This window comes from Myzus persicae, unplaced genomic scaffold (assembly GCF_001856785.1).
Source record: "Myzus persicae strain clone G006 unplaced genomic scaffold, MPER_G0061.0, whole genome shotgun sequence".
NCBI lineage: Eukaryota > Metazoa > Arthropoda > Insecta > Hemiptera > Aphididae > Myzus > Myzus persicae.
Window position 1 is genome coordinate 144,837 of NW_019103422.1, and position 14,366 is coordinate 159,202.

The following is a 14,366-nucleotide window of genomic DNA, read 5'->3' on the forward strand; positions in this document are numbered from 1 at the left end:
TATGATATATTTATACTATAGTTAATGCAATTTATTTTACCATTTGGTAAATTTTTCAAAAACACTACATTTGAAAATTTCATGGTGTGTATACAATATAATAATATACCTACTTCAAATAATTCGAATAATATTTTAAAAATTATAAGAAAATAACTAAAATTATTACTCTCCGCCTAAATGTCTAGTTTCGTCCAAATTTGAATTAAAAACAATTATTAAAAAAACTGTGTCTATATAATTTTACATTTTATAAACAATACATTTTTAATTTCATAGTTAAGGCTTGAAAATCGAATACATCGTTCCCCATAACTTGCTCTTGCAGAAATCTAAATACATACCTCGAAACTACGAATAGACATTTTTTTCTTTGATATTTTAAGTTCAAATTTCAATGAAATACGAAAAAAACAAATGTTATTATTCAAAAAATATTATTTGTATGTATTGATCGTCCTGAAGGTTTCATTTATTACGTAATACGTATACTTTTATTTACTACTACAGTCTACAATGTAGACTCTACATCATTATAAAACTGTCAATGGTAATAGTTAAGCTATTTAAATCTCGAATTCATTACATTACAGGTGACAACAGCAAGTAATAAAAGGGCTTTTTCTGACTTACGAGGCTTAAAAACCTATTTAAGAAATACTACTCATGAAAATCGCTTAAATGGTTGAGCGGTTATGAACATTCATTACGATGTAGTTCTGACCACAAATTAAATAATTGACACACTAGCTTAAAAAACTATTTAAAAATAAATCATTTGTTTTTTATTATTAATAATAGTATATAAGAACATTTTGCTCTTAAATAAAATATTTAAAAATGTTCTCAACATTCATTATATTGACTATTTACATGTGATGTATTTGTACTGTCGTTCAACCGTACAAAATTGTATACATAACGGTCATAACGTTTTTAATTTGAAGACTTAAAGTGTATAATTTTTGATTACACTCCCGTTTTGAAATTCCTGGCTACACGCCTGATGGTTAGTAATAACTGATAAATGTATTATATAGTAAAATATCTTCAGAAATATAGGCTGAATATAATAGGTTTTCGATTTTCTTCTAAAATTTAACATATCCATTACAGTTACCTACTCAATGACAAGGTACTTACTTGACACCTATTGCAGTATAGCAGAGATACATAATCAATTATTGAACAGATAAACAAACTCTATAATAAACATCATAATACATGACCTACATATAATATTTTGTCAATTTTTATTCTTTACGTTAAGGTTTAATGAGATTCAAATATTCATTGTCGAACGTTTTTAAGGGGTTAAACATAGGCAATTTTCAAATGCCTTCGTGTCGTGTAAAAGTGACTGGGTGTGTAAAAGAAATATCGGAGCACCCACCCGATAAGAATATTATAATAGTTGGAAAAAAATCCTCAGCAGCATTATACTGGGGATTGACGGGGACGTTAAATTTAATCAAATATAAATTATTTATAAGAATTAAAGAATTATTTTATAAATTATTATCTAATGATATACAATTAATATTGAATATTTTGTTAAAATTTTATTTTACAAAAATTTTCTTATATCCTAAAAATATAATATTTACTTTTTCAAAAAAAAAATAATTTGATAAGTCATTGTGCGTATAAAATATAATAATATACTTTAAAAGTTTCAAGTGCCCACGAATAATATTTTTAATTTACAACAAAATAACATAAATCATTATTCTTGATTACTTGAATTAATATGTAATTTCGTTCACATTTGAACATCAAAAACTAATAAAAACTGTAATTATATATTTTTAGATTTAAAAACAGAATAACCTACTGGCACTGAACTTTGTTTTAAATTTTGACCCTTAGCCATAAAAGTTGAACATTTTTTAAAATTTTGATTGATACGACTTTTGTCAAAATTTAAAATTTAAATGCTATTAAAAAAAAAATAGTGAATTTGTATTTTTTATATTTTTCAACTGATATTGTAAATATTCATCACGATCTTTGTATTAAATTTTCTAGCTAATTTACCCAACAAATAAAATTGTATTGGCAATTATAGAAAAACTAGATTCACTTTCCTACTAGAAAAGATGCTGGTTGAAGAAAATCGAAGCATTTTTACTGTCCCGAATTGTGATAACAGACAAAAAATATATAAAAGACACATATTATAGTTAAATAAATACGTTCATTGCTCGGCTGGCCAAGAATCTAAAATGTATACTACAATACCAAGGGTTATAATATTAATAGACAGTAATAATGATTGAATGTGAATATTGTGAATTAAAATGAAATGTGATTAGTGATTACATATAATATTACCTACCCAGGCATTACATCACTTTCTGCGGGTGATTGCATTTATGAAGTCTTCACATTTATTTCATTATTTTGGATTCTTAAAAGACGGTTTATTAGGTAGGTTTATTTCGAGTAAATCTCACACTTAAAATGCCGAGAGTTTAATCATCGGGGAATTTTTTTTCCGCAATTCGAGTATTATTTATTTTAGGTATTTTAGTCAAATGTATCAATATTTTGAAAAACGTATTAATTAATCTATTTATCTGATAAAATTTCTGAAAACATTTTAGCTTGTCTTGGCATTTACTCGTAAACGATTTTTTGAACATTTTTAAATTTTTGTATTCACTTTAATATTACTAACATTTTAAAATTCTTAGTTTTAATTAATCAAAATTTCATAACCTAATTTTGAAGGATCTCAATAAAATATCAAAACGTGGAAAAGTTGTTTACAAGCAAACTTCACGAATCATGACGAATTCAAATAATAAATATTTTAGAAGTTATATTTCATAACTAGAGGAATTATGATTGACAGTGAAACTGTCGACACATTTGATATTCGACTGTAAGTTATTTTGGTAGAAAACACAGACGGGATCGAATTGAGAGATTATAAAATAAATATTAAATATAAATAATAATTTGTTATTAATTTAAGGACCAGCAAAAAATAAAAAACAACAGTTACATAATTCGTTTACTTTTGTAGTTCCTTGTTTTTCAGAAATATAAGTATTTTTCTTTGATAATTCGACTATTTTTTAATCATTATTGACATCCATCATGGCCAGTAAACAACTGTACCATGAATACTTTGCATGTCTTATTAGCCCAGACGAGAACTATTTTATGACTAGAAAATGTTTGAATAAAATTGAAAATTGTACGTATACGGTATACCAGTTACGAGTACCTACCATAAATCATAATATTATTTCGTGTTATTTTATCGAAATGACACACTTCAAAATTAATAGGTAGGTATCAATTATACAAGGATTTTGGAACATTAGGTACTTACCCAGATATATAAGAACTTCGGATATTGACAGGATATAATATAGGTACGATTGATTGAGTGTAATAATGCAAGGAATATGCACAATATGAAAGATTGGAATTGATACGTGATTAATAATCAATAAATAATACGTAACTATTGCCGACAAAACGCTAAGCAAAGAACGAGGAACCGATTATTTCACAGCGATCCAAAGTGCGATAGAAGCAAGACAAAGAAAATGAAAAACATTTTGCGAATAATATTAATAATCCCTTTTTTCTGCGGAAATCTCGTCATCGGATGACGGCCTTATGTGACCAAAGTGCAGTGTAGCACACCCAATGATAATTACAGTATAATTATTCCCAATCGTTTGGCGACAAAAAATTGAAAAAATTAAATTATTAAAATACCATATTTTGATAACATTTATCCAGCGGACACGGCAATCACATAGACATAAAAATAATAATTAAATTAAATAATAATTAAATAAAAAATTAAATTAAATATATTAAAAATATATTATTAAGTCTATGGGCAATCAGTATAATTGTCTACACTCTATGCACCTTGCGACAATTTTCGAGGGAGAAATCGGAGTTTAGCGATACGTATCGTTCAACAAGTTACACGTACAGTTGTATACCAGCGATACGTACCGAGTTCCGACCGTATCGCACTTATTCTATAACCAATAATTGAATAATTGTTGTCATTTTTGAAATTGCGACGTGAATCGTGATCATGGTCTTCATACAACATTGTTGTTGTTGTTGTGTAATGCGTACGTCGTCGACTTCATGACGTATTTCATTGCATTTGTGATTTTCTACACACTAGTTACTAGTCAACGTAGGAACTGTTTACAAACAAAAATGGATAGAAATTAATTAATGGATCTCGTCCTAGAAGAAAATGTTGAAACCGGATGAGATTCGTTCGCTCAATGGGTACAGGATGTGGAAGCTTGTGTTGTGACATTAAATCCGAGACTTATCAACGAGAAAAAATAAAAAACTGTATCGTTTTTAACGGTTCTGGTGGTGGGTAGTAGCTAGTTTATTATTCAACTTGGAAAAACTATACATCGGCAAGGTTAGGAACATCTATATTATTAGGCATAGGGAAACACCTTATGCAGAAAATGCACCGTGGTTGGTTAAAAATATTGTTTCATAGTGAGTGCATAGATTGAGCTACATGCATCATTCATTTATTGGCTACTACGATAAGTATAGTGTATTTTAGTACATTTTTAATAAAAATGGTATGTTGGATATATTTTTTTGTGTCCACAACTTTCAGTTCTTTAATATTTTTCCATGAGCATAAAAATTGTACTCCACCATGTTTCAGTTTTTTGTTCAGGTTATTAAATTAGTTATTTTATATATATTTTATAATTTTTATTTTATTCACATTGTTGTTGCTGTTTGCCAAGTTTATATCACGCGATCAATATATTGGAGTTTATTTATTACTTATAAGTTATATATATTTCCATTGTTATTTCATTGTCATTTGTCACTAACTTAAAAATTAAAAAAATAGAACAATAATTATGTGAAGGACGAATTATTCTAGTTCAAGTTGTATAAATACAGAACAGTTATGCTTTAACATATATGAAATAAATATATAAAAAAAAAAAATTAAAATATTGTACTAGTTTGCTTAAGTGATAACTAATAATTCTATAGCTAAACATTTTGTATAATATGATGTAATTATTGATATAACTTATAAATTATAGTACATCCTCCATATGGATCTATTTTATACATGATAGTCTAATAAAAAAATCCATAACTAATTAGTAATTTATTACACAGAATATTGAGTTTCAAAAGGTTTGATTTTGTAAAAAGTAAGGACATTTCAAACAATTTATATTTATCTATAATATATTTTAAACGATAACTAATATAAAATGCTTCCATAGAACGACAAAATAGGCTTTATACTACACTTGTGACCTTTGTTTAAGTCGGCTGCCATTTATGGGAAGGCAAGGTAAACATTTATTAATATACTGTGATAATTGTTTTGTTAACATTGGCTGCTTTACAAATAACAACCAACTTCAATGATAGATGGTGATGGCTATTTGTTGTATATATCCACAAATGATTCTAACTATTTAAATATATATATGTCTCTTACATTCTACACAATATATTTACTTTGTTTCTGGGACAAAAGTTCTATTATCTATTTACTGGTTTATAAAAACAAGTAAACAATCTAAATAATAATTACAAAAAATAAAGGATACTATATAGAATACAATATATTTTTTTTTCTTCATATTAGAAAATAAGTGAGATATGATACTCAATAGAATTTAGACCAATTTTTAAGATTTTTTATTTCACGCAGACATGTAAAAAAAAAATACAAATTTCAAGTTTAACTTAAAACATTTAACTAAATTTAATTCATCTAAGCAATTCAATATCACTTCATTTGATCCCCATTTCAATATAAATATTTAAAAATGTTTTTAAATATAATTAACAACACAATGGAATAATATATAATATAGTAAACATGTAATTTTGAGAATTGAAAATACTTTTTTGTTCAACATCCTGTATAACATTCTTTTGACATTTAAGATAAATTGCACATGTTTCTAAATTTATTTTTCTTTAACAATTATAGGAATCCATAAAATGTTCTATTGATATAATTGAATTAAAATATTACATTCTAAACAAATTATTATAATTTTATATATATAAATACAATTTAATTTGAATAATTAAATATAATAAATTAACTATTAATATAATATATGATTAATACAATTATTACAATACATTAGTTGAGTAAATAGTAATATGTTTATGATAAGGGTTAACAGTTGCTTATTCATTATAAATAAAAATAGAGCTTTAAAAAGTTCTAACCATAATAATTATTTAAAAAATAAAAATTGTATTTTATAGTTTATTATAATTATAATAATAAATAATGGTAATAATTGTATTTTGATAATCAAAACACTATCCTTTATGTATGATATTAGAATTTATTATTAGTACAACTTGTACTTAATCACATTCTTTTCTATAATACTGTGCATAAAAATATAAAATTTATGAATATTTAATAAATGTATAAAATAATAGTCGTGAGTTTACATAATTCAATCATAATTATAATCAAATGTTAACCAAAGAAAAATATTTTTCTATATTGGAAAAGTGCTATAACATATTATAATTTGTAATAAGAATTTGCTAGTTAAAACATATTGAAAAAAAAAAGTAGAAATTTGGCTTCATTAATACCAAGGTTTCAAACTCATGAAATATTAATGTTGTCCATAAATCAATCAAAAGTTTTTGTAAAAATAATGTTTTATCTAAATAATTTTCTAAATATGACAATGTACTTAAATAGCAAATACAATATTATAGATATCAATAATATAATTCGACATTATTTTAAAACTATATAACATTGTTTCTTTTTTTCCTATGAGAACATTAATTGTAATAAATAATTGGTAGTGGAATGTATTACATTGCTTACTTATTAATTGAAATAAAAGAAAAATTTTATTCACATTTACTTTTTACAGTTATCATAATTTGGTTTGTTTGGTGAATTAAATATAAGGCACTGATAAATACTGCATTGGCACTGAAAAAATACAAATTCAATCCATTATTAAAACTTAACTACAAAATATAATTTCTAGTAATAAAAAGTACATAAAATAATCTGTATTTTTCTAAATGTTTAGCAAGTATCATATTTAAGGTACTAGATATACAATTTTGTCACATTTTTTGAAGCCTGTATCATGCCCCAAATTGCAGAAATCTATTTCTAAATAAATCAATTTTGACCGGCAGTTTATTAATGAGTTGTACTAGAGCCAACAATGTGGTATAAAAAATTTTAATGATGCAGTTCTGTGAAAAATGAATTTATAATTAATTGTTGAAATAGTATTTTATCGGTCTTGTTTTATTAACTAATAATACCAATTTGTTCTAATTTGATTGCGGCTATTTTTTAAAATTCTGATATTGAAAATTACCAAAGAAAATATTCCTACATTACTTTAAGTTAAATTCAGTGTTACATAATTACATTTTTGTCTAATTTTTCATGAACAAACATTTGTGAAGTTAGATTAGTGAACAGATATCTAAAACGTAAAAATGTTGTGTAGTGAAGGTTAGTGGATGCTGTTGGTAGGGGTTGGACTAAAATATGATATCCCTAGAACCTAGTCATAGGTAGAACGAATTAAATATAATGAAATATAACATAAATTATTACATTTAAGTTTTAAACGATATTTATCATAAATATAAGTGGCCGCAATAAAAAGTAAATCTATAATATTATGTCATAAGGTGTAGGTATACTATTACTAGTATAAAAACATTGATACGGAAAAAATACGTTAATATGTTTAAAAATAGATAATAATCAACAAAAACAGGCTTACATTGTTCATTTAAAAAATAAATTACCTACTAATACCACGATTTAAGATATACAGGTTGCCCATCGACCTATACCGAAATAATTAAAGTTTGAAGACGAGATTGACTCACAGCCGTGGAAAAAGACGCTAGGGCTTTCTATTATCACAATTTAAATCACAAACTAAATATTCACACTTAATAATTTGAATTTAAGTCATAGATTCTATCCACGATTTAAGATATATATATAAATACTTTAAGTACTCTAAGTACTTATTACTTAGGCGCATACAAAACTTTGTTATTTTGTATAACGTATGGTATTATTTTTACTACTTTTGAGATTGAGACTTCATAGGATATCTTGAAACTATAAAAAAATATTTATTCAAATTGGAAAAAATATAATAAAATTAAGTGCTGAGTGCCTTATTGTAAAACACTATACAAAAGTAGTACTTTTGGTATACCCAAAGCATCATTAGATTTATGGGAAAATACACTAGGTATGAAATTGAATGAAAACGTTCTCATTTGCCAAAAGTTTTTCAAGGAAGAGGATATTATTAGGACATGGGTATCTGATACTGAGTATATTTAGTAGAATATCTTTTGGAAGAATATGGTTTCTCGTATGTGTTAACTGCTAAGTTTTATTTTAAGACTATTAAGTATATTGGTTGTATTATAGCTTGATTATTATAATAAAATCTATATGACTAACATTACAATATTAAATTACTGTTAAACTTGTACAGTTTGAAAGCAGACTTCAATAAAATGTTTTGAAAGTAATATAAAATTGTTAAATTAAATTAGTAAAAAGAATTACAAAATTTAAAATTCAGCAGGCAGCCGGCAGCAACACAGTAATTCACTTTTCTCTCACGGAGAGCGCTTGCTGTAATTTCCAGCACCATGAAGAACTCAATTTGGTACTCACCTTATCATGTGCCGACGGGTAACCTGTATATCTTAAATCGTGACTAATAATGTGTACATCAAATTGTCATAAGCCTTTGTTCATAATGTATTCAGAACAGCTCAAACAAAAACATATTGTTTGTCTTAACATTGCATGTGTTTTTATTGTTTGTATGCTTACCCATACGCTACAGATTTCTGAGAGAAACAATTTAATGTTCTCACAGCCACACTTGACAAAATGTATTATAAATATACAATTGTTTAAAAATTGCTGTTTAAATAAAAATTGTTTTTTCAATAAATATTTTAAGTGTAACATTTTCTTTTTTTCTACAAGCCACAAGTCTACAATGTTCTGTACTATTTTTATTTTTATTTGGGATTCAAAGCTCACTTAAAATAGGCTTGTTGGTAGAATCGTTAATAGGGTAAAACTAAATTGTCAAAATGTAAGTGTCACTTATAATTTGACGGGTATTATATTTTAGGTTTTGTAAAATTAGATTTATGCCATGTAAATAAACATTTACTTACTGTCCTTCCTTGAAGTAATCTTTTAATGTATTACTGAACCGTTTGGAATACTTAACAAACTCACGTTTTCTCTGTTCTAATGCTTGTTTATTGCTAGGCCCTGGAATATATGCAGATACTTCGTTTACTGCATCAAGTAATTTTTTTATAGCACTTGCTATCTCTCTGTAATCATGAATAAAACAATGTTAGTATCTAAATAAAATTGAAAATAACTTTAAACATTTAACATTTTAAATTATATCAAATAATTCTTTGACTTAGATGAGTTGTTATTTAAAAACAAATTGTTTTAAACTTTTGAATTGGTTGTTGAGTTAATACAAAATAATAATGTTAACAAAAAAACACTGAACTAACAAATTAACCATGAAGTAAGATATTGTATTCTCAATACAATATTAAACATTCATTGAGATACTTAAATGTTATATTAAATTTTGAGTATATACAACCAAACCCTCTTTGTCAATAGCAATACCATACTTAAAAAGGATGATTCTTATTTTAAAAATGCAGAACGCTGCAACTTGATATTTTTCATTTGTAAGAAAAATGTATGAATCAAAAATATGTTTTTTGGGGAGGGTAACCATATTAACAATAATAAATGTTACATGTGTAACAGAAATTGATCAGAAAAAAAAATTGAAGCCGGCCATTGAACATAATTATGTTAAAAAAGTTTTTTACTTAGCTGATAAACCCGAAAAGTGAATTAAATACTATTTAATGATTACTACTAAGATATATTGTATAATATATATTTTTCTGTTTTTATACTTATATTTGATTTTTAACAGCTCTGAAATAGATTGTGTTTTTAAAATGGGTTTAAGAAGACACAACTAATAAATTTTGTTCATATCAATAAATCTAATACAATTAAAAACAGAAAGTTAACTTTTAATTGTTATCTGTTGATCAGTTACTAATTATTTGCAAGTGATTTTGAAGAATATTTGTGTTGTGTTCTTTTGTTGGCTTTGTAATAACTTTTATATTTAAATAAATGTATATAAGAAAGCAAGTTTATATACATATAATATAGATAACTCAACACACAAGACTTAATCTAAACAAAATAAACAATGAGAAATATAAATAAATTAAGTGAAAAAAAACGAATGTCGCTACTTTAACAGTAGTAGTCAGAATCTAAATACCTAACTGAAAATAAATACTTTTCAATCAAACTTATGGTGTTCGATTAAGTCATAAAAAAGAGTTGCCACACATTATGTGTTAGTAATAAAACTCTAAAACTATAAAAATTCTTTAAAAAACATTTAAATATTTTTGATAACTTACTTAATTGTTTCCAAAAAGGTTTTACGATCATTGATTTCATCAGGTATGCGACTTAATATTCGTTTTAAGGCCACAGACTTTTTATTTAATTCTTGAAATGCATCTTCAGATCTATTTAATCTATATTCACCACCTAAATAATATGTGGATTTTAAAATATTAATATTTTGTATTGTAAAATACTCAATGTAAAATGAATAATCTTTACATATGTTCTCAAATTTAAATAAATCTAATGCTAATTATACATTAATACTTAACCTTGATTTATTTTATCAATTAAATTTCCATAAAAATATTTAAAATTTGATAAAAAAAAAATTAATATTTAATACTTAATAAATACTTCAGAATTTTTAAAATCAATTACCCACAAAACAAGTTTTCATAAAAACTAAACACATAACATTTCTTAACCTACCTTTCTACAAAAAATATTAAAAAAAAACAAGGGACCCTTTAGAAGTATAAAACTTTTTTAATATAGGTAAATACAACATTCGTTTTTATAAATAACTAGAGTTTAGGACTTACAAGTTATAGACATCAGAATAACTGCAGAACACAGCGGTTAAACACTTCATTGTAAACATTCAAATAAGCAAATTGAGCAAAAAAAAGCAAGACAAAAATTATCAAAACAATTTTTATACTTAAAAACATAAACAACAATTCATCTTTAAAAAAAAAAAACTTAGCGTTTTTGAAAAGGTTTTAACTTCTATATTATATATCTTATCAATACACTAAAAAAATAAAATTACAATTTTATTAGAATACCCAATCAAAAAATAAATTTACTAATCCGGCTGATTAGTAGATAAGGAACCAAATAAGTGCCCCATTGTTTTTTACTAGGAAAACAATACAAATGAGAAATATTATTTTTAGTTTTAGCTTTAAAATGGAAAAAAACAAAAAAAAATAGAAAGTAATTAAAATATCTAGGTTTTTGTCAGAGGCAAGTGTCATCATAAATTCATAAACCATAATTGAACAGAGATATGCAAAAAAGCAAAATTAATATGGTGAGAGGCATTTTTTGAAAATCATTAAAAATACTTCCAAATTTCATAATTGTAACATGACATTTACAACCATCCACTCTTTGCTAGCAGAAGAGCAAATCTAGATTTCATGTCAAACCATACAAATAAGCAAATGTTACAAGTCTCAAGCCTTGATTATAACCATAAAATATACAATATATCTTGTATTTTTTTAAATTTTAAATTTTAATAATTTTATGTAATAGATTTAATTTAAATTTGTTATTAATTGAACTGATTATTACCTAGAGCAGGGATTCTCAAACTCTTATAAACACTGTACCCCTTTTTATCAATATGTTTTTTTTTCAGTACCCCCTTCTTAGTTACTTAACTAAAATATATATAAAAAATTTCTTCCTTGTTGGTTTGTTGGCCAGACTTGTACCCCTTAAAATATTTTGAGAAACCCAAGGGGTACGAGTACCACAGTTTGAGAGGCCTGACTTAGAGTACAATATTTACTATAAACATTCTCAGTTTTTCATAAACAATAATTAGGTATTAACAACATTTTTGGTTTCACAAAATCTATTGTTTAAATTTTATATGAACCAAACACAATTAAGTTGTCTTAATAATTTTTACAAAATGTTATAGTTTTATTCCAATCCATGAAGTTGGTCAACATGAATATTTACAACTGATTTACTAATATACCTATTACCACCTACAAGTAATTATGTCAAATATATATTTAGTTGTAACAAATAAATAACCATCTTTGTTAAATTTATATACAAATTGTATTTATATATATTCTATACCTAGTTTATATAATGATATAACTACAAGAGAAAATTTCAGTATTAAGTGCCTACTTAGCACTGAACTGTTAATATAGAACACACATTGTGTATAATTTGTACAATTAAAAGTGCCCCCTTATAGGAATAATGTTTTGTAAAATTTTAATAGTGTAATACAAGATATAACTATATAAGTAAGTGTAATATTCTGTTAAAAATACTGTAGAATAGTTACTACATTAGATTATTATTCAATAGACCTATGACATTGACTATAAAATGGTTTTTAAATATACAAAACAGCTAACGGCAATGTTATTAAGCATTATGATATATAAGGTAAAGGTAGATAAGATATTTAAATGTTATAATAAATTATTAGATACACAATTTACATAAAAAATAAGTGGCTGATATAAATAATCTGAGTGGTTTGGGAATACTTTATGGTTGGGTATCCATATAAAAAAATTGGGTAGGTACTAGGTTGACTTTTAATTCATCTTTATTGTTTCAACTGAATTAGTAAGGGTTATTAAAATTTTAATCTTATTTAAATTGTAAAATATGCTCTAAAAACTGTAAAATGTTACACAAATGAAAAAGATTTTGTATCTGTAATCACAGTCTTATGAAACACATTATTTTGTGCTAACTAAGCCATAAGCATACACTACAATCAACCGTTACAAACATGCAAATTTATATGAATGCAAGTATTATTATTATTATTAACCTATTGATTAATAATAGAGTTATATTATACAATATATTGTATACATAATACATCAATGGCAGTAGTTCATAAACATCTTAAATTGTAAAAATTAAAATTAATAATTACACCTATACTTTTTATATTTTTCACCATTTTCCCTACACAAATTTCACAAAATAAAAAAACTAGTCTCATATTATAATGTTTAATACATTTCAAAAATAAACTAATGCTAAAATATAAAACACTTAATGATTAGGTAGTAGGTACTTAAAAATTTACCTTCTAGGTCAGAAACTGTGCCTTGAAGTCTCAATACACTCTCATTCATATTAATACTAATATCACCTTGTTTCATTATTCCGGCAACCAAATTATACGCAAACCCTGGATGAGTATTTTCAGTTTTAAACAGTGCTGACCGTAAAGTTTGAGATGCAGAAACATTGCGTTTCTCTAACTGAAAATGACAACAAATTTAATGTTGTTATAATATGTTTGTTTAAAAATCAAAAATATGATAGAACCAAAGAAAAGATATTAAAAAACATTTTCGAAGGGATTGTTACAGTGTAGAACATTAAATACCTGAGACAAAATCGGCCTGATCAATACTGGTAGAACCAGAGAACTGACTGGCGTTTCGTCGCTCATTTTCATTATTTAGCGACAGAGTTGAACAGAAGCAATAATTCAGACATCAGATCTTTTTCCTGAGACGTTTGGAACCGTCGGCCAGACGGGACGGCGTTGTACGGCCCCGGGGCGTCCGCGATCGGTGGTCGCGTACGATGTTTTGGTCGAAACGAAAAACGGTCGTGACCGCGTTACATGTCGTCCGATGATTTCTTATTCGCCGTCAATCGAACGACGACGATCCTGTTGGCGGTGCTATTGTAGTTTGTCGTAGTCGTTGCGTGTACGGGGAAATCGGTAAGAAAACAACGCTATCAACGGAATAATAATTCGTGTAATATTAGAGTGAAGCACTTCTAGTTCGGGGGACGAGAACGAGAAAAAAACAATGATAACGATAAGCAGGACCGCCCGCCCATCGGCCAATGCGAACGACAAACGTTAGGCTGCACCAGGGCGAAACGTTCCGGAAGCGCGCCAAAGTTTGAACGTCGGCGACCCGAAAAAACAATAGTATAAGTATAAGTACCTATTAGTTATTACTTATTACTATTTATTAATATTATTAATCTGCATAATTATAAGTTTGACAATATTTGGATTTTTCTACGTCCTTCATTTGATCTAGTGTTATGATGAAATTTATTTACATGTGTCAGTGTA

At 26.0% G+C, this 14,366-nt stretch overlaps 1 protein-coding gene across 1 annotated transcript; it reads right to left on the minus strand.

Annotated features, from left to right (window-relative positions):
• Positions 1-6,768: 6,768 nt before the first annotated feature.
• LOC111034487 (programmed cell death protein 10) lies at positions 6,769-14,079 on the minus strand. Its single transcript, XM_022315753.1, has 5 exons — positions 13,656-14,079; positions 13,350-13,527; positions 10,552-10,684; positions 9,241-9,405; positions 6,769-6,979 (listed from the first exon to the last, which is right to left on the minus strand). Exons 1-5 carry the CDS (start codon positions 13,725-13,727, stop codon positions 6,895-6,897), a joined length of 633 nt encoding a protein of 210 aa, XP_022171445.1. The 5' UTR covers positions 13,728-14,079; the 3' UTR covers positions 6,769-6,894.
• Positions 14,080-14,366: the final 287 nt, after the last annotated feature.